The sequence below is a fragment of the Rhinatrema bivittatum genome, chromosome 5 (assembly GCF_901001135.1).
Source record: "Rhinatrema bivittatum chromosome 5, aRhiBiv1.1, whole genome shotgun sequence".
Taxonomy (NCBI): Eukaryota; Metazoa; Chordata; class Amphibia; order Gymnophiona; family Rhinatrematidae; genus Rhinatrema; species Rhinatrema bivittatum.
Genome location: NC_042619.1, coordinates 17574155 through 17599907, shown reverse-complemented (window position 1 = coordinate 17599907; position 25753 = coordinate 17574155). Strand labels below are relative to the sequence as shown.

The 25753-nt window shown below is 47.2% G+C and overlaps 1 protein-coding gene across 1 annotated transcript; it reads left to right on the top strand.

Moving 5' to 3' along the window:
* Positions 1 to 14106: 14106 nt before the first annotated feature.
* LOC115091716 (olfactory receptor 6N1-like) lies at positions 14107 to 15063 on the top strand. The gene has a single exon (XM_029601873.1). It carries the CDS (start codon positions 14107 to 14109, stop codon positions 15061 to 15063), a length of 957 nt encoding a protein of 318 aa, XP_029457733.1.
* The last annotated feature ends 10690 nt before the right edge of the window (positions 15064 to 25753 follow it).

Sequence of the window (25753 nt, the reverse complement as noted above, 5' to 3'; positions counted from 1 at the left end):
CACAAAACACACTCGGCGTGTGGGTCGGTAATCAAAATTGTGTGAGTGCAGTTTGGGCATTTTTTGAAGCCCGTGGCCATAATGAAAGTCGGACAGCCGTCGATGGCCTTCTGACCAAAAAATTAAGTTACTCGAATCGAGTGGGAAAAAAATTTTTTACTCACCGGCGGGTGTTCAGAGGGAGATGAAATTTGAGAAAGAATTTAACTCTTTTTATTCACACATTTGTGTGAAGAGATTCACACAGGGATCCTTCTCCGCGATGCTAATTGCAGTGCAGAAAAATGAAGACTGAAATGTGGCTCGAGGGATCATGGCATGCTGGGCATGCTCAGTGGGCTCAGTGTGCCAGTCAAAAGTTTCTAGAAACTTTGACAGAAAGTTTTCCGTGATAGGGCTCTGTCAGTGACGTCACCCATAGGTGAGGACTAGCATCCTGCTTGTCCTGGAATAAAAGGTTTGACACAGGTCTCCTCCTTCTTGCAGCTCGAACCAGCTTCAGCATGGGCTTTCTATAAACAAAAAAGAGTCAGAGAGCTAAGGCTTCTCAGGAGCTGAACAGCACCTGGGAAAAGAATTTGTAAAAACACAGAGGGAGTTATTGGGGAGGGAAAGGTGGGTAGGCAAGGGAGGGGGACTTGCATAGGCTGAAAAATGTATACATTGAAAGGCACAATGCTGTCAGGGTGTGCCTACTTTGTAAGACAACCGTACTTGCAAGTTTGTGAATAAAGCTTATACTTATACAGTTTCGTGTTTACTCTCCTTCCTTCTAAGAAGGATTTGTTTGCTCGTTTCTTTCATATCATAACTCAGGGTAGGCTGAGGCCAAGACAGGTTACTGTAACCTCAGTATCAGCCTTCACAAGGCCAAGGCTTTGGCCTAGGTCAAAAGGTGGGCTCAGGCCTGAGGCCACGGCTGAGGCCAAGGCCCAGGCCGAAGCCTCGGTCTTGCATAGGCCAAGGATGCAATAGGTCACTATTATCTTGGCCTTGGCCTACGCAAGGCTGAGGCTTCAGTTTCGACCTGGGTCTTGGCCTGGACCCAGGCTCAACACTTTGCCCTGGCTCAGAGGATAAGTCCTAATAACTGGGCCTCGGCCTAGGCTGGAGCCCAGGCACAGGCCCGATGATGTAGCCCAGTCCAGAGGCTGGGTCCCAACGCCTGGGTCCCAACGCCTGGGCCTTGGCTTAGGCTGGATCCCAGGTCCAGGTACAATGCAGCGGCCTGGCCCAGAGGCCAGATCCTGACTCTGGGTCCTTGGCCTGCAGCCAGGCCTGATGCTGGGGTCCAGCCTGGAGGTTGGGTTCCGATACTTGGTCCTCGGCCCAGATTCAGGCCCAGGCCCAGAGCCAGGTCTCAGAGCTCCTCTTCTGTGTCTTCTTTCTTCGTCTCTTCTATCACAAACTCTGACATGACCCCAATGGATGGCATCAGTTGATGATAGAACAGCCAAAGAAAGAAGTCACAGAAGAGGAACTCTGACGCCGGGGCTACAGGATACAGCAATGGCAATCCCTTCCTTGCCGGGAGGATTGATCATCACCTCCAGCAAAGACGCCTGGAAGTAAAGGCTCCACGCCCTCCTCCAGTATGCCCCACAAGTGCACCCTGCACTCCAGCGAAGACTCCTGCACCACCACCTTCCTCTATGGTAGAACCTATGGAAGTGAATCGTGGGCGATTGTCTCCGACTGAGAATCTCCATCGGCAAAAGGAGGGGCTCTGCCTTAACTGTGGCACTTCTGGACATCGTCTGCAGTTTTGCCCCGTCCATCCAGGAAACTGCAATGCTTGAGCCTGGCGGGGGTCCCGAGCTTGGGCGCAACTGTTTCTGGCCCTCAACTCTTGCTTCCTGTATCCCTGGGCATCAAGGCCCACACCTTTGTGACCACTGCTCTCATCAATACCGGAGCGAGAGGTAGCTTCATTACGGCGGTCGCCCGTATGACATAGTGAGAGCAAAGGTAGCGCCGGCACCATTTTGAAGATTGGCAATATGGCCCGCGTGCAGGAGGTCGCTCCCGGACCCCTGCTAGACTTTTGGCAAGTCTTGTGGGGGTCAGGAGTCCCCCCCAAGCTGGCCAAAAGTCCCTGGGGGTCCAGCGGGGGTCCGGGGGCGATCTCCAGCAGGCGTGACGTCGGGAGCCAGGAAACAAAATGGCGCCGGCGCTACCTTTGCCCTGTCACATGATAAGGGCAAAGGGCCACCAGTGCCATTTCTCAATGCAGCCGTGGCCAGAGAGAGAGAGGGAGATCGCGTCGGGAACCCCCAATGGACCCCAGGTAATTTAAAACATTTTGGGGGGGGGGGGTTTCGGGAGGGTGGGGGATTTCTTTTAAAGGTTCGGGGTGGGTTTTAGGGTTTTTTTGGTGTGCCGGTTTTCCCACCGGTTTTCCCGCCCTCCCCCGATTTACGATTTTTAACGATTTTTTAAAACATAAAAACCCGACGATTAGATTTCCCTCCCCCCCCAGCCAAAATCGATCGTTAAGACGATCGATCACACGATTCACACCTCTATGGAGCAGCAGACACCCCTTCATGATCTGTCTCTGGAAACAGAGATAGGTGTGGATTGCCCCTTGGACATCATGAATGGATATTGATAGACAGCTGATGCAAATCCAGAAACTCTTCAAAGATGCCATGGAGGGTCTGATTGTTAGAACCACCAACCTAGTAGGGTCCTATCCATACTAATTATTCCTGAGAAAATGTTTAGAGTTTCCATGAGAATAGGGAATGGAAGCAGAGGGGTTGCATTTTGTGAGCTCCTTGCAGCAGCAGATACAAGGGAGACTGGAGCTTTTCACAGAGAGCAATACACAGGATGAAAGGAAGTCTGAACCTCTAGCCCCAGCATCTCACATTCATGAAGGAGATGGTGCTAGCTTTGATGCATAAAAGGCATGGCAGAGGCAGAGTGGGTATGTAGCATAGGAAAGAGTGGCCACATCAGAGAGTACAGCGATACAGAGGCATTAAGACATTTTCTGTTTTATTCACCACGCCCTTCCTAATAATTCCTAACATTCTGTTTGCTGCAGCAGTCAAAAAAGCAAACAGACTGTTAGGAATTATTAGGAAGGGAATGGTTAATAGAACGGAAAATGTCATAATGCCTCTATATCGCTCCATGATAAGACCGTATCTTGAGAACTGTGTACAATTCTGGTCACCGCATCTCAAAAAAGATATAGTTGCAATGGAGAAGGTACAGAGAAGGGCGAAAAAAATGATAAAGGGGATGGAACAACTCCCCTATGAGGAAAGGAGAAGAGATGGCTGCGGGGGAGGGGGGGGGTGCATGATAGATGACTTTAAAATCTTGAGAGTCCAGAATGGGTAGATGTGAATCGATTATTTACTCTTTTGGATAAGAACATAAGAACATAAGAAAATGCCATACTGGGTCAGACCAAGGGTCCATCAAGCCCAGCATCCTGTTTCCAACAGTGGCCAATCCAGGCCATAAGAACCTGGCAAGTACCCAAAAACTAAGTCCATTCCATGTAACCATTGCTAATGGCAGTGGCTATTCTCTAAGTGAACTTAATAGCAGGTAATGGACTTCTCCTCCAAGAACTTATCCAATCCTTTTTTAAACACAGCTATACTAACTGCACGAACCACATTCTCTGGCAACAAATTCCAGAGTTTAATTGTGCGTTGAGTAAAAAAGAACTTTCTCCGATTAGTTTTAAATGTGCCCCATGCTAACTTCATGGAGTGCCCCCTAGTCTTTCTATTATCCGAAAGAGTAAATAACCGATTCACATCTACCCGTTCTAGACCTCTCATGATTTTAAACACCTCTATCATATCCCCCCTCAGTCGTCTCTTCTCCAAGCTGAAAAGTCCTAACCTCTTTAGTCTTTCCTCATAGGGGAGTTGTTCCATTCCCCTTATCATTTTGGTAGCCCTTCTCTGTACCTTCTCCATCGCAATTATATCTTTTTTGAGATGTGGCGACCAGAATTGTACACAGTATTCAAGGTGCGGTCTCACCATCGAGCGATACAGAGGCATTATGATATTTTCCGTTTTATTCACCATTCCTTTTTTAATAATTCCCAACATTCTGTTTGCTTTTTTGACTGCCGCAGCACACTGCACCGACGATTTCAATGTGTTATCCACTATGACACCTAGATTTCTTTCTTGGGTTATAGCACCTAATATGGAACCCAACATTGTGTAATTATAGCATGGGTTATTTTTCCCTATATGCATCACCTTACACTTATCCACATTAAATTTCATCTGCCATTTGGATGCCCAATTTTCCAGTCTCACAAGGTCTTCCTGCAATTTATCACAATCTGCTTGTGATTTAACTACTCTGAACAATTTTGTGTCATCTGCAAATTTGATTATCTCACTCGTCGTATTTCTTTCCAGATCATTTATAAATATATTGAACAGTAAGGGTCCCAATACAGATCCCTGAGGCACTCCACTGTCCACTCCCTTCCACTGAGAAAATTGCCCATTTAATCCTACTCTCTGTTTCCTGTCTTTTAGCCAGTTTAATCCTACTCTCTGTTTCCTGTCTTTTAGCCAGTTTCCTGTCTTTTAGCCAGTTAAAGTACTAGGGGGCACTCCATGAAGTTAGCAAGTAGCACATTTAAAGAAAATGCTTTTTTAATCAATGCTCAATTAAGCTCTGGAATTTGTTGCCAGAGGATGTGGTCAGTGCAGTTAGTGTAGCTGGGTTTAGAAAAGGTTTGGATAAGTTCTTGGAGGAGAAGTCCATTAACTGCTATTAATCAAGTTGACTATAAGTAGATTTTAAAACCTGCGCACACGCGTCCATGTGTGCACGATTCCCGGCATGTGCCCATGGACCGGTTGATTTTATAAGATGCATGCGTCACCGAGCGCATGTTTTGAAATATGATACCCGTGCGCACATGTGCGCCTGATTTTAATATCGGTGCACACATGTGTGGGCAGGTTATGACTCACGCGGAGGGGAATTTTTTTAATATGCGCGGTCAACGCGATTTTGGCCTTTGCCCAGGTCACCTCCAGTCTCCTCCAATTAAGGAGCGGATGGGAGAGATGTTTCCTAACCCCCTAACTACCCTTCCTCCCTTTTCCCCTCTCCACCTTAACCCCTAAACCCCACCTAACTACTCTATTACTTTATTTTAAAGCTTACCTGCTTCTTTGGGCAGAATTAAGTTGCATGCGCTGGCCAGCTGATGGCTCGTGCTTCCCTGAGACAGGGCCTGATAGCCACTGTCTGGTTGCCCCGCCCAGACCCTGCCCCCACCCCGCTCCTTTCAAGGAGCCCGGCACTTCACGTATCGGGAGATATGTGCATAGCCGGGCCATTTTTAAAATGCGCTCACCGTGCCACGGCCCAGCCACGCACGTATCCCAAGTTTTTTGCGTGCGCCAGGCTTTGAAAATTTGGGCTTTAGGGAATAGCCACTGCTATTAATTGCATCAGTAGCATGGGATCTTCTTGGTGTTTGGGTAATTGCCAGGTTCTTGTGGCCTGGTTTTGGCCTCTGTTGGAAACAGGATGCTGGGCTTGATGGACCCTTGGTCTGACCCAGTATGGAAACATCTTATGTTCTTATGTTCACCCTGTCAGCTACCACTTCCTTCCTCACCTCAATATGCCAAAACCGTATTGCCCCAATGCCCCCACAAAACCATCTCTCCTGTCACAGGCCATAGCTAAAGCCTCTGGTAAGTAAGACCCTCACTCCACCTGTTGCATCCCTCGGTGCTAGACAGCTTCGCTCCGTTTGCCTCACCTTGTTCACGGCTCCTCCCACTTCCCTTGGGAAAATGGCTGCCGCTGTGTTTTCAAGCTGACCTCTCCGGCGTCCCCGGAACGGCTATGGCGCTGCCTCCCGCCAAGCTCCTCCCAAAGGCCTACTAGGGTGCGCGCGTGCAGCCACCCATGCCTTTATGTCAGCTTTGGCGCGAACCTCAGTGGCGTTCGCCTCTACTGATGTTTCGCTATCCGGGTATATAGCCTGTACTAAGTTGCTTGCTCGTTGAGTTAGCAAAGGATTGGTTTTGGCCGGTCTAAGCTACTCTGCCGCTTCCGCTGGAAGCTCTCTCTCTGTCCTTCAGGATATTGCTAACCTGGGTACCCGCTCCTCGGGGGCCCTCTGCTTTATTTCAGGTGCCTTACAGGGATCAGGTACTCGCTCCTCGAGGGCCTGCTCTCCCTGGCTTGGTGCCACTACCAACTTCTTCAACCTGGTGGAATCGCATACAAACAGCAACCATCTAGTGAGTAATCTAACCCTCAGTCTATCTCATCCACAGTACTGCCTTGCTGGGAAACCTACACCGGAATCCCCCTATTCCAATGGGGTGAGAAGGGTCTCCTCTGCCGAGGGTCCTGAGACTGCTACATCCTGACTACCTTACTACTGCCACCTCTGGAGGTACACCTCAAGCTGTTTAATAAAAGAACTAACTGTTTGTGCGTCTACATTTAGCCCAGTACTGTGGCGCCTCACGGGGCTCCTCCCCGTGGGCGTGGTCATCTGCCTCAGTACCCAAGAATTCACCCAAACACCGCTTAACCATAACAGATTGCTAACTCCATGGATTCGGCTCAGCTCACCTCATTGCAAGCCATTCCAGGCCTGGCCCAGCGAATCTCTGAACAGCAGAGTGTGCTGGAGAGTTTGACTACTGCATTCAACTTGCTGCACACACAGATGAATCTACCTAATACCTCAGGTAAAGAAACTACACAGCCAGAAGTGACAGTCAAGACTATTGTACCTCTATCTGGTCCAACACGCTTCTCGGGGGAAGTTTGGAGATGCAGAGGTTTTATTAATCAGTGATGCATGCACTTCTCCCTGCAACCTAGCCTTTCCCCACAGCTTATGCCAAGACCACCTATATCTTGTCTTATCTGGACAGAAGAGCGTTGACTTGGGCTTCTTCGCTGTAGGAGCACGAGGATCCTATTCTACATGACATTGAAGGATTCCTCGAGCTATTTAAATCAGTCTTTGATAACCCTGCCCGGTATACCACTGCAGGATCTTCTTTGGTTCACCTGAAGTAAGGTAATAAACCTTTGGCTGACTTCGCTATCGAATTCAAGACACTGGTTTCTGAATTACATTGTGACCTTAAATGCCTGAGGACCCTCTTCTTTGAAGGACTGAACTCTCGTCTGAAGGATGAGCTCGCTGCTCGTGAAATATCTGAGACCTTGGCTGAACTAGTGAAGTTGGCAACAAGGATTGATCACCGACTTCATAACAAGGTTCAAGAGATCAAGACTCCCAGGAGACCCTTTCAGGGTGATACTCGAGTTAAGTCCACACTCAGGCCTGCTCCTCTGGTTCCAGTGGCTGGCGAGGAAGAACCAATGCAATTAGTTCGCAGCCATCTGACAGCTAAAGAGAGAAGAACACGGAAGAAACTGGGGCTGTGTATGTACTGTGGACAAGCTGGCCATGCTGTTCAAACATGCCCTACATGTCTGGGAAACTGGCAGACCTAAGTCCTGCGGGAGGACTCTTCTTAAGTTTTACTGCTCCCTCTTCTCTGCTCTCTCTTCCTGTATCCTTGATCTGAGGACCTTTAGAGTATCAAACTCTTGCCCTAGTGGACTCAGGGGCAGGAGATAACTTCATTCTTCAACGATTAGTGGAGCACTTGCGGATTTCCACTACCACTATGAAGTCTCCGCTACTCCTATCTTCAATTCATGGAGAGTCCTTGCCGGGTGAAGTAACCCAGCTCACCGAACCAGTATGTCTGCGGATTGGTGCTCTCCATTCTGAAATGATCTCCTTCTTTGTTTTAGAGATGGCCATGCACCCTATAGTGCTGGGGTTACAGTGGCTGCAGCAGCATATGCCTCAATTCAATTGGACTACTCTGGAGCTTTCAAGATGGGGCTCAGATTGTCATGGTAAATGCCTGATGGAGGTCACTCCTATATCCTGTATGGCAACTACCCCAGTGATGCCGAGGTTGCCGCCTCAATATGCATCGTTCCAAGATGTTTTTTCTAAAGAAGCTACAGACATACTACTGCCTCACAGATCCTTTGACTACGCTATTAATCTGAAGCCGAACACTGAACCACCCAAGGGACGGGTGTACTCTCTCTCCGTGGCAGAGAATAAAGCCATGTCCGAATATATTCAGGAAAATCTTCAAAAAGGCTTCATAAGACCCTCCAAGTCTCCTGCTGGCGCAGGCTTCTTCTTTGTGGGGAAGAAGGATGGAACATTACGTTCATGTATAGATTACAGAGGTCTCAATGAGATAACTGTGAAAGATCATTACTCACTACCTCTCATCTCAGACCTATTTGACAGAGTACAAGGAGACAAGATCTTAAGCTTGATCTTAAAGGAGCGTACAACTTACTTCGCATTCACTCAGTCAATGAATGGAAGACGGCCTTCAACACCCGGGACGGTCACTTTGAATATTTAGTGATGCCCTTTGGCCTGTGCAACGCCCCGGCTGTCTTTCAAAATTTAATGAACGACATTTTCATGGATCTTCTCTACAAATGTGTCATCATATACTTAGATGACATCTTGATTTTCTCCCAAGACATGACCACTCATCTGGAGGATGTCAAAAGAGTGCTGCAAAGACTCCATGAGAATCATCTTTATGCTAAGTTGTCTAAGTGCGAATTTCACAAGAATCAGTACCTTTCCTGGGTACATTGCTTCCAACCATGGGTTCCAGATGGATCCACAGAAGCTGGAGAGCATAAAGAATTGGGCTCAATCCACTGTTCTGAAGGCTCTCAGAAGTTTCTAAGGTTTCACCAACTATTACAGGTCTTTCATCAAGAACAACTCCTCACTAACTGTTCTGCTTACAGCGATGACGAAGAAAGGTGCCAATGTTGCTAATTGGTCTACGGAGGCAATTTCAGCATTCCAGAAACTAAAAGATGCCTTCTCAAGCAAGCCGTGTCTCCGACACCTGGACCCCACTAAGCCCTTCATCGAAGAGGTCAATGCCTCAGATGTTGGCGTAGGGGCCGTGCTAAGCCAGGCCAATGATTCCAAGGTCTTACACCCATGCTCATTCTTCTCTTGTCGCTTCTCTCCTGCAGAGAAAAATTACGGAATAGGAGATAAAGTCACAGTCTTTACAGACCATAAGAATTTGGAGTACCTCTGCCACGCACAGCACCTAAACCATAGGCAAGCGAGATGGTCTCTGTTTTTCAACAGATTCAACTTTGTGCTGAAATACCGCCCTGGAGATAAAAGCATCAGAGCAGATGCTTTATCTTGCTCATTCCTCTCTGAGGATCTCCCAGAGGAACCACAACACATCATTGACCTAAAAAGAGTCATTTTGGCAGCTACTTACTCAGTACCTGCATGTAAAACCATCATACCCAAGAACCTCAGAAAAAAGCTGTTAGCATGGGCTCACGACACTAAACTGGCTGGACACCCTGGTCAATGCAGAACTCTGTCTAAACTACAAAAGTTTTATTGGTGGCCCACCATGAAGGAAGACACTTTCTCCTATGTTGCTTCCTGTGCAAATTGTGCCAGACAGAAGACGCCACCCGGTCGACCTTGGGGTCTACTCCAACCCTTACCAGTACCAAACGAACCATGGACACACATTGCCAGACTTTATGGTGGACTTACCACTCTCAGGAGGAAACAACACAATTTGGGTAACCGTAGATCGGTTCTCAAAGATGGCTCATTTCATGGCTCTCCCTGGTTTACCCACAGCTATGGAGCTTGCCAAGCTCTTCATCACGCACGTCTTCTGCCTACACGGCATGCCTAAGCACATAGTCTCCGATTGCGGAGTCCAATTCACAGCTAAATTCTGGAAGGCATTGTGCAAGAGGTTTGACATTTCTCTCGACTTCACCTCAGCATACCATCCTCAATCTAATGGGCAAACAGAGAGGATGAATAGGACACTCAAGCAGTTCATTTGTGCCTACGTGAACACTCACCAGAATGATTGGGCAGAACTGTTGCTCTGGGCTGAATTCGCCATCAACTCTCATCCAGCAACATCCACTGGATCAACACCATTCAAAGTGGTTTACGGACGACTACCATTGCCTCCACTGCCACTTCCACTGTCCGTGTCGTCCCCGGCAGCTCAATCTACTGCCAAAGATATTCAACAACTTTGGACTCAGACCAAAGAGATGCTTCTCAAAGCTGAGCTAAGAAAAGATACGATGCTCACCACTGCAAGGCTCCTGATTTCCAGCCTGGTGACAAAGTCTGGCTATCCACTAAGCCAGTGTTTCCCAACCCTCTCCTGGAGGCACACCTAACCAGTCAGGTTTTCAGAATATCCATAGGGGCGGATTTTCAGAGCCCTGCTTGCGTAAATCCGCCCAAAACCAGGCGGATTTACGCGAGCAGGGCCCTGCGCACCGGTGAGCCTATTTTACATAGGCTCACCGGCGCGCGCAGAACCCCGGGACTCGGAGTGGGCGTGTCGGGAGGCGTGTCGGGGGCGGGGCCGGAGCGTGCGGCGTTGCGGGGGCGTGTCGGCAGCGTTTTGGGGGCGGGTACAGGGGCGTGGCTACGGCCCAGGGGCATGGCCGCGCCCTCCGTACCCGCCCCCAGGTCGCGGCCCGGCGCGCAGGAGGCCCGCTGGCGCGCGGGGATTTACGCCTCCCTCCGGGAGGCGTAAATCCCCTGACAAAGGTAGGATGGGGGTTTAGACAGGGCCGGGCGGGTGGGTTAGGTAGGGGAAGGGAGGGGAAGGTGAGGGGAGGGCAAAGGAAAGTTCCCTCCTAGGCCGCTCCGATTTCGGAGCGGCCTAGGAGGGAACGGGGGTAGGCTGCGCGGCTCGGCGCGCGCAGGCTATACGAAATCGATAGCCTTGCGCGCGCCGATCCAGGATTTTAGCCGATACGCGCGACTACGCGCGTATCTACTAAAATCCAGCGTACTTTTGTTTGCGCCTGGAGCGCAAACAAAAGTAGGCTGTTCGCGCTCGTCTGAAAATCTACCCCTTAATGAATATGCATGAGAGAGATTTGCATACATTGGAGACCCAGGGTATGCAAATCAATCTCATGCATATTTATTGCGGCAATCCTGAAAACCTGACCGGCTAGGTGTGCCTCCAGGAGAGGGTTGGGAAACACTGCACTAAGCAGTTAAGACTTAAAATACCTTCAGCTTGCTTCGCTCCACATTTTGTGGACCTTTTCCCATTCTCTGATGATTAGGCAATCTCACCTATAGTCTGAAGCTACCTCCTACATTGAAGATTCATAATGTGTTCCACGTCTCACTATTGAAGCCATTGATCCTTAGTGAGTTCTCTAACAAGTCACCTGAACCTACACCAATAGATGCAGAAGAAGACATCGAGTACAAGGTAGATGCTGTCATTGATGTAAGATAAAGAGGCAGAGTATGGGAATACCTCCTATCATGGGAAGGTTATGGACCTGAAGATAACTCTTGGACACCTTTGGCTAATATATAGGATAAAGAGATGCTACAAGAATTCCATAGAATGCATCCTCAGAAACCAAGACCCTTTGAAGGGGGGTACTGTTGCATCCGTCGGTGCTAGACGGCTTCACCCCATTTGCCTCACCTTGTTCGAGGCTCCTCCCGCTTCCCTTGGGAAAATGTTTTTCACCGCGTCTACAAGCCGACCTCTCTGGTGTCCCCGGAATGGCTATGGTGCTGCCTCCCGCCATGCTCCTCCCAAGGGCCTACTAGGGTGTGCGCGTGCACGCCACCCACGTCTTTATGTCAGCATTGGCGTGAACCTCGGGGGCGTTCCCCTCTACTGACGTCACGCCATCCGGGTATATAGCCTATACTAAGTTGCTAGCTCGTTGAGTTAGCAAAGAATTGGTTTCGGCCGGTCTAAGCTACTTGGCGCTTCCGTGCTGCCACTGGAAGCTCTCCATCTGCCCTTCGGGGTATTGCTAACCTGGGTACCCGCTCCTCGGGGGCCTTCTGCTTTATTTCAGGTGCCTTACAGGGATCATGTACTCGCTCCTCGAGGGCCTGCTCTCCCTGCCTCGGTGCCGCTACCAACTTCTTCAACCTGGTGGAATCGCATACCAACAGCAACCATCTAGTGAGTAATCTAACCCTCAGTCTATCTCATCCACAGTACTACCTTGCTGGGAAACCTACACCGGAATCCCCCTAGATCAATGGGGTGAGAAGGGTCTCCTCTGCCGAGGGTCCTGAGACTGCTACATCCTGACTACCTTACTACTGCCACCTCTGGAGGTACACCTCAAGCTGTTTAATAAAAGAACTAATTCTGTGTTTGTGTGTTTGCGTTTAGCCCAGTACTGTGGCACTTCATGGGGCTCCTCCCTTGGGCATGGTTATCTGCCTCAGTACCCAAGAATCCACCCAAACACCGCTTAACCATAACACCACCCCAGCAAAGGAGACACCAGCAGACATTTCTGTGACACTCTATCTAACAGAACCCATCAAGGAAGTGAACATAGATCCGCTGGCATATTGGGCATACAAGACCTGGCCAAGGTGGCCCAGAATTATCTTTCTTGTTCACCAGCTGGTGTGTCCAACAAAAGTTCTTCTCAGTGGCAGGGGACGTCATGAGCCCTAATCCTTCAAGGCTGCTGCCAGAGTCGATGGAAAAGTTAGTCTTTTGGAAAATCAATCTGCCTTTGCTAGGCTTTCCAGAATCTTCGTGTGAGTGGCAGGATGACTGAATGCACCTTGGGATCTTTCTGCCAATCTACCTAGCTGGCATGGCCCCGACGCTACATCTTGGCGCTCTTGATGCTATTCTGCCTAGCTTCCATGTTCCTGAGTATACAAATACTTTTGTTGGCATGGATCTGTGTAGATTGAAAACTATTGTAGTAAATCTACGCAGACCCATGCACTTGCATAGCTGGAGTTCAGTGGAGTTGTTTGAAAGTTATCCTGTTAGTCCTGGGGTCCAGCTGGGGCTGCCTCCCCTCCTGCTGAGTGGTCTCAGTCTCTCTTCTGGATGAATAATCACCAGAGTGAAAAGACTGACACAGCAAGCCAACACAGTCTAGAGCCACAATTGCAGAGTGGGAAGGAGCAAAAAGTAAGAAAAAACTCACAAAACAACGCACAGATCTGCCTGAGCCTTCAGTGCAACAGCTGCAGTTGTCCCACTCTCAGAGTCAGACTAAGCCTTTTAGAGTCACACAAAAAAATGTTTCTTTCCCCCCAGTTATATAGCATTCAGTAATAAGAGATTTAAAGAGCTTCCATGTTATATTGGAACATTCAACTGTGGTCTCCCCCTGTGAAATCCCTTTGGTAACTACTGAGAATCCTTAGCTGAGCTCTGACTCCTAGGGCTCTGTTAGAATTCCTTTTCCAAGTTCTCATCCCCTGCTCTTCAAGCCTCTTTGATCCTGGGATCCTTCTGAATGCGAGAGCAAGTCATCACACCTGTGGCTTCCCAAAAGACAGCTTGCCAAGGTCCCAATGAGCAGCGCAGCCAGCCTGGAATGTGCACTGCTTTAGCACACCTGTGGTGTCCCTGGGGACAGGTAGTCAAAGTCCCAGTGAGCAGAGCGCCCAGCCTCTCTCACACACATCTTAAGATCTAATAAGATAAAGGAGGGAGAGCCCAGATGTTTAACCCCTGAGATTTTTCACAGCATCCTCCTTGGCTCAGTGGTAGGGTCTTTAAATATTGATGCTCAGATGTGCTGAGAATGAATGCTGAGCATAGAGGAGGAGGAAGAGGAAGCAGAGCTGCTACAAATTTGTCTACTGTCTGCCTAGATCTTCTTTTTATCTTTATGTGAGCAGGGCAGACAGCAAAAATCTTTCATATATACACTAGCCAGTTTTTTCTATATACAGATAAAAAGAACCCAATAGTGCCCTTGCTGGAGTTACCTGTTGCCTTTTTTTGTTTTCTACAAATTGTATCCCATACAGAGTATAAACGCTAGACACCAAGATTCATCATATTCTGATGATTTTCCTTCTGTCCATCCATTCTTTCATACATTGTTTTTAAGCTTCCTTCAGGTATTTCAATTGAGCATACACATTTTAGTAATTTAAATAGATTGTTCTGAATAAAACAAAAGAAATTTATGTGTTATCAGCATCTTCAAAGAGAAAACATGAGAAGTGTAGCAATCTACAATGCCACCAGCAGCTCAGTGAAGGAGTTCATCATCTTTGGATTTCCAAGTCTTCATGGTGTCCAGACCCTGCTCTTTGGGATATTTTTCCCCATCTACCTCTTCACTATCACAGGTAATACAGTTATACTTTTGCTCATATGGCTCGATCAGCACCTCCACACCCCCATGTACTTCTTTGTCAGTAATTTGTCCATTCTGGACATCAGTTACATATCGGTCACTGTTCCAAAAATGCTGGCCAAGTTCCTTCTGAACAGCAGTACCATTTCCTACAGTGGCTGCTTTCTGCAAATGTACTTCTTTATTTCTTTGGTTGCAACAGAATGTCTCCTCTTGACAGTAATGGCTTATGATCGTTACTTGGCCATTTGCACTCCTCTTCATTATCCCATGTACATGACTAAAAAACTCTGCTTCTGTCTCTGCACCACTGCCTGGATCGGAGGTTTTATGCTTCCATTCAGCACGTTCATTTTAGCTCTGAAGCTGCCATTCTGTGGACCCAATGTGATCCACCATTATTACTGCGACCATCCACCCTTGATTCAGCTGGCTTGTGCTGACACGTCTGTCAATGTTGCTGTGGGTTCTTCCGTCAGTGCCATTGTAATTGGGGCAACGTTTTTTCTAGTTGTGGCTTCCTACATAAAAATAATAGCATCGATCCTAAAAATTAGCTCTAACAAGGGGCGTAGAAAAACCTTTTCTACCTGTGCATCTCACTTCTTAGTTGTGAATCTCTTTTTTCTTCCTCTTGCCTTCATGTACATTCGCCCTACTGCATCCTATTCCTCTGATGTGGACTCATTAGTGGCCATGGTCTATTCTATGATGACTCCAATGCTGAACCCTATTATTTATTCCCTGCGAAACCAAGAATTCAAGGGAGCTTTTAGGAGACAAATGAAATGTAATAGAGTGTCCTTCGTGTAAGAAAATTTAACAAAGTATTATTTTCATTTATTGATTGTACATTTGTTGATCAGAAATCCCAGATTATGACAAAATTCTTGGGTTTGACTGGGTCCTGTTTTTTTTTCCAAGTGGGTTGGAGGGTACATGGAACACATTGAGAGTAAAACTGTAGAACATTATACCACTCATAGACAATTGCTAATCAAAATATGTTTAACTATCAGATATTCATCAATTAAGGGTAGAACATTTCTGCAGATACAGTAAATGTCTTAATACCAAGGTGCACATTGCTAACATTAGAGGATCCCCCATTTGAGCTGAGAAATCTTCGACGTGAGTTGCAGGGAAGGAGGAACAGAGAAGAGATCAGGTTGTATGACCTGAAGAGTTTGCTTTATAAAATTTTAAATGTTTTCTATCCTTGAAGAGAACTTATTTAAGCTGGAAGTGGAGCAGGCTTTTGTAGATCAAATAATAAAGGTATTTTTGAACTGAACTGAGATACAATTTTTAATTGGTTGGATATTTGCTAAGCAAGCTCAGATACATGCTATTTCCAACCATTTTTATTGTGAGTATTACATGGTAAATCATGTTGAAATCCAGTTCTGAAAGAATCAGAACTGGTTTGACATAGTAATGTTAAATCTGCTACTAATTTAATAAGAATTGGGATTTATATGTTTCCCTTTCATCTAAACAGAATTCAAATATGTTTTACAGTTTAATGTTTCACAAATTCACACAGCCATCTCTGGGGTGCAGAGCCTGTTTTCTATAAAAAGGGAACTTATCTCAACGTAATGAAGAAGAAAATAATCACGTTGCGATAAGTTCTCTTTTTATAGAAAACATGGAAAATTTAAAAAATAATGTTTTAGATAGAATAAAGATTATTGGATAGATGGAGGTTTTTCTGACCGATGACTGTAGACAATGCGACATATTCTAAGTTCATTGAACAAGATATGCTGTTGATCTGAGATCTTTTTCTCCATTTTTTCATGTTAAAAAAATCCAAGTTTTCAACACAAAAATTTGTTTTATGTATAGGTGAAAGATTTTGTTGTAATTTGAATGGTATAATGTGGGGACCAACAATCCCAAATTGACAAATATTAAATGTTCTTGCTACCTTGTAGAAATGTATATAATTGTGTGGCCTGAGACTATTAATAAGTGTGCTGTTTGACATCCTATTAGTGATGTACATATTCATGTAGAAATGTATGTGCTTATCTAGTCTAATAAACGTGGATATATTTGTACATCCTGCCAGCCTTGTTCACAGTCCCATTTGTTTTCCTGGGATGAAGGGAGGGAAATTCCACCCACTAACAACGTCTTCCCCAGGTGCAGGCACCAGCCACAAAGAACTTGAAGACCGATGGGGTCTGGTCGGTCCTGGATCCAGGAATGCCCCGCGGTCAAGGAGGCATTACATTTGTATCACGGAAAGGGGGAAACATTACTCTGCCACAGCTTGTGGTTCTGTTGGCGCTAACCAACAGAAACTTTAGCTAGTTATCTCTCTTCTCTTCCCTGCAGGTCTCTCTCTCCTTCTCCCCAGGTGCGCTCTCATCACTCCCCTCTACCTCTCCCTCTTTCTCAGCACTGCCTCCCTCCCAACGACTCCAAGACGGGATGCTTATGTCACAACAAATGTAGTGAATCTGAAATAAGAAGTCATTACCTCTCTGGGCCAGCGACATCCCTGAGGTTCCCGAAGCTGACCTATGGCTGGGGATCTGTTTTCGGAAGCAGACATTGAAAGGCTCTAGAATTGGATGCAGAGCTGTGCTCAGTTTCTTATTAATGGCTCTCACCCACTCTGATATATTCGCCAAGAGGCATTTTGATTTATAAAATTTAAGCATGGTCTTCCGAGTGCCCCCGTGAGCCCCCTCCAGGATTGTTTGAAATAAATCCTGCTGATCCAATCACGCATGCTAAGGTCTTCCTCCGTGCTCCCAGGCTTGAAAGGTTGAGACTGAGAATTTGGAGGAAAGCAAATCCTGAAAGAGCCATGGTGGTCTCTGCCTGACAGGCAGGAGAGCAACTGAAGAGTTGTAGGAAGAAAGCGAATAAGATTTCTTTACGTTTCTGATCACAAAGGAGGAGCAAAGTCTTCTATTACAGAAAAACGCATTGCCAGCTTGAGCAATATATTTATAAATGATCTGGAAAGAAATACGACGAGTGAGATAATCAAATTTGCAGATGACACAAAATTGTTCAGAGTAGTTAAATCACAAGCAGATTGTGATAAATTGCAGGAAGACCTTGTGAGACTGGAAAATTGGGCATCCAAATGGCAGATGAAATTTAATGTGGATAAGTGCAAGGTGATGCATATAGGGAAAAATAACCCATGCTATAATTACACGATGTTGGGTTCCATATTAGGTGCTACAACCCAAGAAAGAGATCTAGGTGTCATAGTGGATAACACATTGAAATCGTCGGTTCAGTGTGCTGCGGCAGTCAAAAAAGCAAACAGAATGTTGGGAATTATTAGAAAAGGAATGATGAATAAAACGGAAAATGTCATAATGCCTCTGTATCGCTCGATGGTGAGACCGCACCTTGAATACTGTGTACAATTCTGGTCGCCGCATCTCAAAAAAGATATAATTGCGATGGAGAAGGTACAGAGAAGGGCTACCAAAATGATAAGGGGAATGGAACAACTCCCCTATGAGGAAAGACTAAAGAGGTTAGGACTTTTCAGCTTGGAGAAGAGACGACTGAGGGGGGATATGATAGAGGTGTTTAAAATCATGAGAGGTCTAGAACGGGTAGATGTGAATCGGTTATTTACTCTTTCGGATAGTAGAAAGACTAGGGGACACTCCATGAAGTTAGCATGGGGCACATTTAAAACTAATCGGAGAAAGTTCTTTTTTACTCAACGCACAATTAAACTCTGGAATTTGTTGCCAGAGAATGTGGTTCGTGCAGTTAGTATAGCTGTGTTTAAAAAAGGATTGGATAAGTTCTTGGAGGAGAAGTCCATTACCTGCTATTAAGTTCACTTAGAGAATAGCCACTGCCATTAGCAATGGTTACATGGAATAGACTTAGTTTTTGGGTACTTGCCAGGTTCTTATGGCCTGGATTGGCCACTGTTGGAAACAGGATGCTGGGCTTGATGGACCCTTGGTCTGACCCAGTATGGCATTTTCTTATGTTCTTATGTGCCCTCATGTTCATGAAATGTCTGGTGTGCAAGCTGCGTGCAGGTGGAATTACTTTAGTTACTTATCCAGAACGTCACTTTGTGATGTTTCTTTTTATAAACTTTATTTTTATTGAAAGAAATTAAGTTTCATACCTTTTGTTATAGGAATACAACAATCCAGAGGAACCCGTAAGCGAGTAAAGATCCAGGCATTTAGTGCATTCAGAATTCAAAAAACAAACCATAGACTCATTTATTATTCAATACAGGCCCTACACAAAGAAAGTTGGTATTCACGTTGCATCTGACTAACCAAGGGGGCAAGCATTATATATTTCACATATATTCTCCTTTTTTATCAAAATAATTTTTATTGAAACAACAGAGAGAGATGTTACAAGGCAAAATTCCAGTATGTAGTAGATAACAAAGAAAAATGTATCAAATGTTTAACACAAAAGTCGACTATTTGCAATAAGCAGGCCCATCATGGAAAAAATAAAGCTTAAACTAGGTCACATGTACTTTGCATTTCAAACCATTTTAATACATTTTGCAAACTTCTGTTCATCCCATACAACAATAACTTGTCTTATGCAAATTCACAAATCTAGCATCCCACAACTATTCACGCTCAGTCACACACACACACACACCCCTCAAGAAGTATATCACCCTCCAACACCCACGTAAACTCATAATATGGATGCGTTGCAAGATTTGGTATCAATGCTAAAATGCAGTATTCCACCAAAGAAGTACAGCGCAAGCCAGATATACTTTGAGGATTAGCAAGCCCCTGCAGAAAAAGGACCTCCGCTTTTCAAATGCACCATTGAGCTGAGTACCCCCAAATCAGATACCTTCTTTTCCATATGGACATGTGGTCGAGCGAAGACGGCTTTCCAAGTATTCACATAATCTTTACAAGCCCCAGGTTTGCATCTACCTTTCCAGGTGCATAAGCTCTGACATTTTTACTTGCCAGGAGATGTTAAGCAGGTGCTTGCTCACCTCTCCACTTTACTAGTAAACACTCGCTTGCGAGTTGGAGGGCTGAAAATGTGAACTTTTCGTTCCCCTTGCCAGCCCTCTGAACATGCGATTGATCACCGGGTAGCAAAGAAGCTACCCGGTGGGTAGCAAAGAGTTCTCCCCTTCATGGAAGAAGAATTCAAAAAGCACATCCTCCCAAAAGGATGTTAGGGCGGTGCCCTTTAACAGATTGTGCAGCAACGAACAATATGTGGGACAGGTGAGCAAACGTTTAGGCCGGAGACATGCAGCACACTGACTCCATCCTTCTTTCTTAAAGATTCAAGCTTTATTTATAAAAGAAACAGAGGTTGCAAACTGCAATCTGCTTACCTCCCAGAGCTCTGGGGCCTGTCCTTTTCTCCACTCTTACTCCTTTCTTAGGGACCCACCCACAGAGCCTCTTCTCTCTCTGGCTTTTAAGGTAGACCAGGCTGAATGCCTGGTCCCGCACAGGTTAAGGAGGCTTTTTAGGGACCTTCCCCCTCAGCTTGAACCTTTTGGGGTGTGAGGGCCCCTACTCACCCTGGATCCCTTCCAGGGAAATAACTTTTCTCTCCAATGTGCTCCTTCTGGCTTTTTCCCAGCTGAACTCAGCGTAGGGACTACAGGGTTATTCTCTCTCCCTCTTCCTTGGGTTACCCTTAACTAATCCTCAATTACCACAACCACCCACTGCACCCTTTGCCGTGTCCAACAGAAGCTTTGAGATCCAATTCTCTTCCATGAAGCACATCGTTTCTGGAACTGCGTCCGCAAGGACTCTCTTGACTCTGCTCGGGTGCTGCTGCTTGCTCTGGAAAACTCTGTGTTCTCCCTCAGGGCTCCCCAGATGTGGTTTCTCTTCCACTAGTTCTATAACCTGTATTTCTACATCTCTCACTGTTACAGGTTCCACCTCTCTGCCTTCTCCATCTGCCGCACTTCCATCTGGCCACTCTGTCTGCAGTGCCTTTGTCCGGCCAGTCTGTGCTGCCTCCTTCAGGGCAGTCGATAAAGTTCCACCATGAGCTCCCTTGCATATGTGCCTCAGTCAATGCAGGTTCATGTCACCCGGCTTTCATTCTCTTTTCTTGTATTCAGCCATGCCTGTTCTTCTCCAGATTTTCCTTTAGCACTGTCCACAGGCTCATCTCTGGTCCCAGCACATTTGAAACCTTTATCTTCCTCTGAGTTTTTGTCCTTCTGGAGGGTAAAGCACCATAATCAGATGATTCCTAAGCTATTCCTGGGAGGATTCTGTGCTACTGCGGAGCGCAGAATTTGTGCAGAATTCCCCCCCTGTGCAGAATTTCCATTTTCTGCACAGAAATTACAGTTTCTGCACAGAATTTGGAGCAGGCCTTGGCATGCCACAAGAGGACCCCCCATCTCACTGCATGAAAGATGGAGCAGACCCCACCATGCCACGAGCAGAGCCCATCCCGCTCATGGAGAAAAAAGAGCAGGCCCCCGACTCGCCGCATCGTGGTAAAGAAGAAAAAGGTCCCGGCGTGCTGCATCGGGATGAAAAGGGAGAATATCCCAGTGTGCCATGTCGCGGCGAAGAGGAGAAGGTCCCAGAGTGCCTTGAGCAGAGTGCATCCCGCTGGCGGTGAAGATTGAGGTGCAAGACCTGGAATTCCATGAGCGGAGCGCGCCCGGTGAGCGTGAATCTTTGTTTAGAGGCTGTGTGTAGAGGCATGTGTGTAAGACTGTGAGCCTGTGTGTAGGGGTGTGTGTGTGGGTGTGTGTGTGCCAGAGAGAGAGGAAGTCTTTGTGAAAAGATTGTGAAGGAATGTGTATATGTGTGTGAGATTGGGAGCTGGTGTTCGTGGAAAAGGGAATGTGTGTATCTGAGGGAGTGATGGTGCTTGTTTGTGAGAGGAGCCTGTGTGAAGGGATGACTTTTGTGTGTGTGTGTGTGTGTGTGAGGGAGGGAGCCAATGTGCAGGGGTGTGTATGATAGAGAGAGAAAGGGAACAAGAGAGAGAGAGGGAGCCTGTATTAGGGGGTGCATATGTGCATGAGAGAGAGGGAACCTGTGTGTGTAAGAGAGAGGGACAAAGGGAGCCTGTGTGAGGGGGCAATACTGAGCGAGGAGTCAAACTCTGAGAGTGGAGATAGAGTGAAAGGGGTTGAGCCTAGCAGGGAAGGGAAGAGATACTGGAGGGTGGAGGAGTTGGGGGAAGAGATACTGGAAATACTGGAGGGTGGAGGATTTGGGGGCCTGAGAAGGCAAAGTGAAAGGAGACTGGCCAGGGGAGCAGGGAGAGATGGTGGAAGGGACATTCTTACAATGTACTTCTAGGGAAATTCTGCTCAAAATATTTAAAACTCTGCATCTTTAAGTAATGACTTTTTTTCTGTATTACATTTTTAATTAATTTCTTAAAGATTGTCATGAAGATTGTGTTGCAGAATTTTCAATTTTTGTATGCAGAATTTTTAAATTTCATGTGCAGAATTTTCAGTTTTTTTTGCACATAATTCCCCTGGAGTAATGAGCTGCTTTGCTTCCTCTGCTTGAGCCCTTCCCTGGCCTTACCTCTGGCAGGTTGTCAGTTAGGAACACATTACTTGCTTTCCCTTCTTTCAAGATACCCACCTAGGCAAACTGGTACATTACAACACTTTCTTGCAGTTGCCTCTGTCCTTCTAGGGGTATTTGATTCCAAGCTTCCATTTCTTGCTCAGTCTTGCTTGCTTCGCGAGGACCATACCCTGTTCAAACACATACACCATCAAACAGATCCTTTTTTTTTCTCTGACAGGAAAGGATAAAGAAAACCCCTGTTTGTCCAGCACTGACTCTCTTTACAAACCCCGTTTAGCCAAGCGGAGCTCTTCTCCTTACCTGCAATAATGCTTTTTAAAGCTACTTTTTGCTTCAGGCCCCTGGATACAGCCCTCTGTATTATACAAAAAAATGGTCAGCTGTTTGGTTTCTGTGCTCTCTCTGAGCCACACTCTAAACTTCTCAGTGCTCTGTGCACAAGCAACGCATGTGAAGCAGAACTTGGCTTGGCAGGCATCGAGGCAGAATCCAGCCGAGAGCTTAATTGATTGATGGCGTTAGCCAAAGTCTCTAATACTTTTTGCTGCTCTGAAATTCGTTGGACCAGGCCAGGGATGGCCTGGATGGCTGAGGCCTGTGCCGGGTCCATGGAGTTAGCAATCTGTTATGACTTGTAGGTGTGTGGGCCCTGGGCCGAGGTGAGAGATGATACCGCCCACAGGGAGGAGCCCTGTGAGCCTCACTGTCGGGAGGCGCGGTCTCGGCGGATGTGAGACACAGCTGTGGAATAAAGTCTTTATTAGAGAGGTAGAAAGGCACAGCCCGCAGAGCGGGGGATGCAGTAAAAGTAACAAAGTCTGAGCAGAGGGGTGTACTCAGAGGGAATACCGCAGACATGTAGATCTGGTAGTGGCCCGCAGAGCGGTGTACGCTGAAGAAGTCTCTCCATAGAGAGATGTGGTAGTGGCCTGCAGCACAGGGTACACCGAGGGATTTCTCACACAGAGATAGTATGGTGGTGGCCCAAGGTACGGGAACACAGGCGAGGCTCCTGTAGCAATGGTGCGGTAATGGCCTGCAGCGCAGGGTATACCGGAGTGGTTCCTCACTTAGAGATGATACAGTAATGGCCCGAGGCACGGGGTACACTGGAGAGGATCCCACAATGAGGCTGGTACAGTAGTGGTCCGTGGAGTCAAGGTACCCACAGAGTGGTAGTTCCAGGAGAGGTCCCGGGGAACGGGAACAGACAGCAGTCCAAGGCAGAAGGCCCTCCGAGGAGCGGAGGGCCAGAGACGAGGAAGGGCCCCCGAGGAGCGGGTACCCAGAGCGTCTCACGCCAAAGTGAAGTGACTGGAACAGGAAGTCCGTAAGGGTGAAGTGGATTCAGCAACGAGGGAACTCCTTGCTAACTCGTCAATAGGCAAGACCAGCCAGCTTAAGTTCAGCAGAGTGAAGATGTCATCCGGAGGGGACGCCCCCAAGGTTCCCGCCATGACGTGTACAAGACTGGTCCATACGTGCGCGCGTCTAAGTGATCCCAGAGGCAAGATGGTGGTCGGCAGTACCCACGCTGTCCCGGGAACGCCAGGCAGGTCGGCGGTAGCTGGCGGAGGCCGCCATTCTCCCCAATGACGACAAGGCAGGAAAGAAAGAGGGGAGCATTAGTGGTTGCAGCCATCTGCGACCGATGGGCATAACATCCACCTATCTGATGCTACAGAGGATAGTGGATCAGCAGACACCCCTTCATGATCTGTCTCTGGTAACAGAAATAGGTATGGATTGCTCCCTGGACATCATGAGTGCATATTGATAAGACAGCTGATGCAAATCCTGAAACTCTTCAAGGATGCCAAGGAGGGTATGAGTGTTAGAAGTGCCAGCCTGGTGGGGTCCTACCCATACTAATTATTCTGGAGGAAACGTTAGAGGCATTCCATGATTTCTTGTTTCTTGTAAACCGGGGTGATATGTATTTTATACAGGAACCTCCGGTATATAAACCCTATAAATAAATAATAAATAAATAATTGATCAACAGGAATGGAAGCAGAGGGGTTGCATTTTGTGGACTCCTTGCAGCAGCAGATACAAGGGAGACTGAAACCTCTCACCTTCCAATCCCAGCATCTCACATTCATAAAGGAGATGCTGCTGACTTGGGCGCGTGAACATGCACCCCAGAGCTAGAGGCACAATGGGGATGTAGCACAGGAAAGAGTGGCCACCTCAGTTAGTACAGCAAGTAGAGCAAGATGGAGCAGCACCCTGTCAGCCATCGCTTCCTCCCTCACCTCAATATGCCAAAGCCATATTGCCCCCCCACAGAACCATTTCTCCTGACACAGGCCATAGCTAATGCCTCAGCAAAGAAGACACCAGCAGACATTTCTGTGACATTCAATCTAACTGGAGTTGAGCGGAGTTGTTTGAAAGTTACCCTGTTAGTCCTGGGGTCCAGCTGGGGCTGCTTCCCCTCCTGCTGAGTGGTCTCAGTCTCTCTTCTGGGTGAATGATCACCAGAGTGAAAAGACTGACACAGCAAGCCAACACAATCTAGAGCCACAACCGCAGAGTGGGAAGGAGCAAAAATAGGAAAAAAAACTCACTAAATAACACCCAGATCTGCCTGAGCCTTTACTACTCTTAAAGAACCCACATTATCTACCTTATAAATGGCCTGTGACCGACGGCCCGCAAATGCGCAGTAGAGCCCAGCTCTACTGCGCATGTGCGGGCAAGGACGTCGGTCAGAAAAAAAAATGGCGGTGGGGCCGCAGGAGCAGGAGGAGAAGCAGTGGCGCCGCGCGCGCGCGGTGCCGCTACTTCTCCTCCCCAGATCTGCCGGCAGATCTCGGGGGGGGGGGGTCACTGCCGCGCGCGCGGGAGTGACCCCCCCCCCGAGATCTGCCGGCAGGAGCGGGAGAAGTTAATGGAGCCGGGTGAGGGTTGCGGGAAGTCGCGCTTACGGCGCCGGGAGGAAATGGAGGTGGGTGTGGGCTGCGAGGAGTTGCGAGTACGGCGTCGGAAGGAAATGGAGGCGGGTGAAGGGAGGGACTGAGTGGGAGGGAGGGAGGGACTGAGTGGGAGGGAGGGAGAGGGGGACTGAGTGAGTGGGAGGGAGAGGGGGGACTGAGTGAGTGGGAGGGAGAGAGAGGGGGGACTGAGTGGGAGGGAGTGAGGGAGAGGGGGGAGAGGAGGGAGTGAGGGAGAGGGGGGAGAGAGGGAGGGAGGGACTGAGTGAGAGGAGAGGGAGGGTGGAGAGGAGTGGGTGGGGGAGGGGGGTGGTGAAGAGTGAGGGGAGAGAGAATGAGGGGGAGGTGAGAGACAGAGGGATGTAGCCCGTTTTAACGGGCTTAACGGCTTGTATAATTTATAATAGAAAACATTTGTTTTAGAAAAAACTTTTTAAATTGTTTCCAGAAATTATGTCAAAGTAAAAAAAAAACCCTCCTAAATGACTTCATAAAAATTGTATCAAAAAATATTTTTAGAGAGAAAGGCAGTAGTTTCATATCCCATGATAATGTACAGGCACCATCCAGGTACCCACATTGATTTGATTATAATCATGAACATACCAGTGTCCCCACTTTTTTTTGTGTATAACTCTAAACATGTTAAACATGCTGCATCATAGCCGTGAAAAAATGTGCTAAACCCAAAGTGTCCCAACATCAATTCATTGTATTCATATATTCAATCGCTTTCATGTTACTTAACTACACATGGTTGCTGTTTCTTTTTTTTCCACTCAATATCCATTGTTCATTACCGCTATCGTGTTACTTGGTTGCGCATTTCCTTCTTCCCCACTCAAAATCCTTTGTTCATAACCGCTATTGTGTTACTTGATTGCACTGTTCCTTCTTCCCAACATAGCCAGGTTTCAGACAAAATCCTTCATCAGGGGTGCAAGCTCGCCAAATGACATAAACGTATCAGACTTTTCACAAAATGTGGTACTCCCAATCGCCAAACATGGCAGA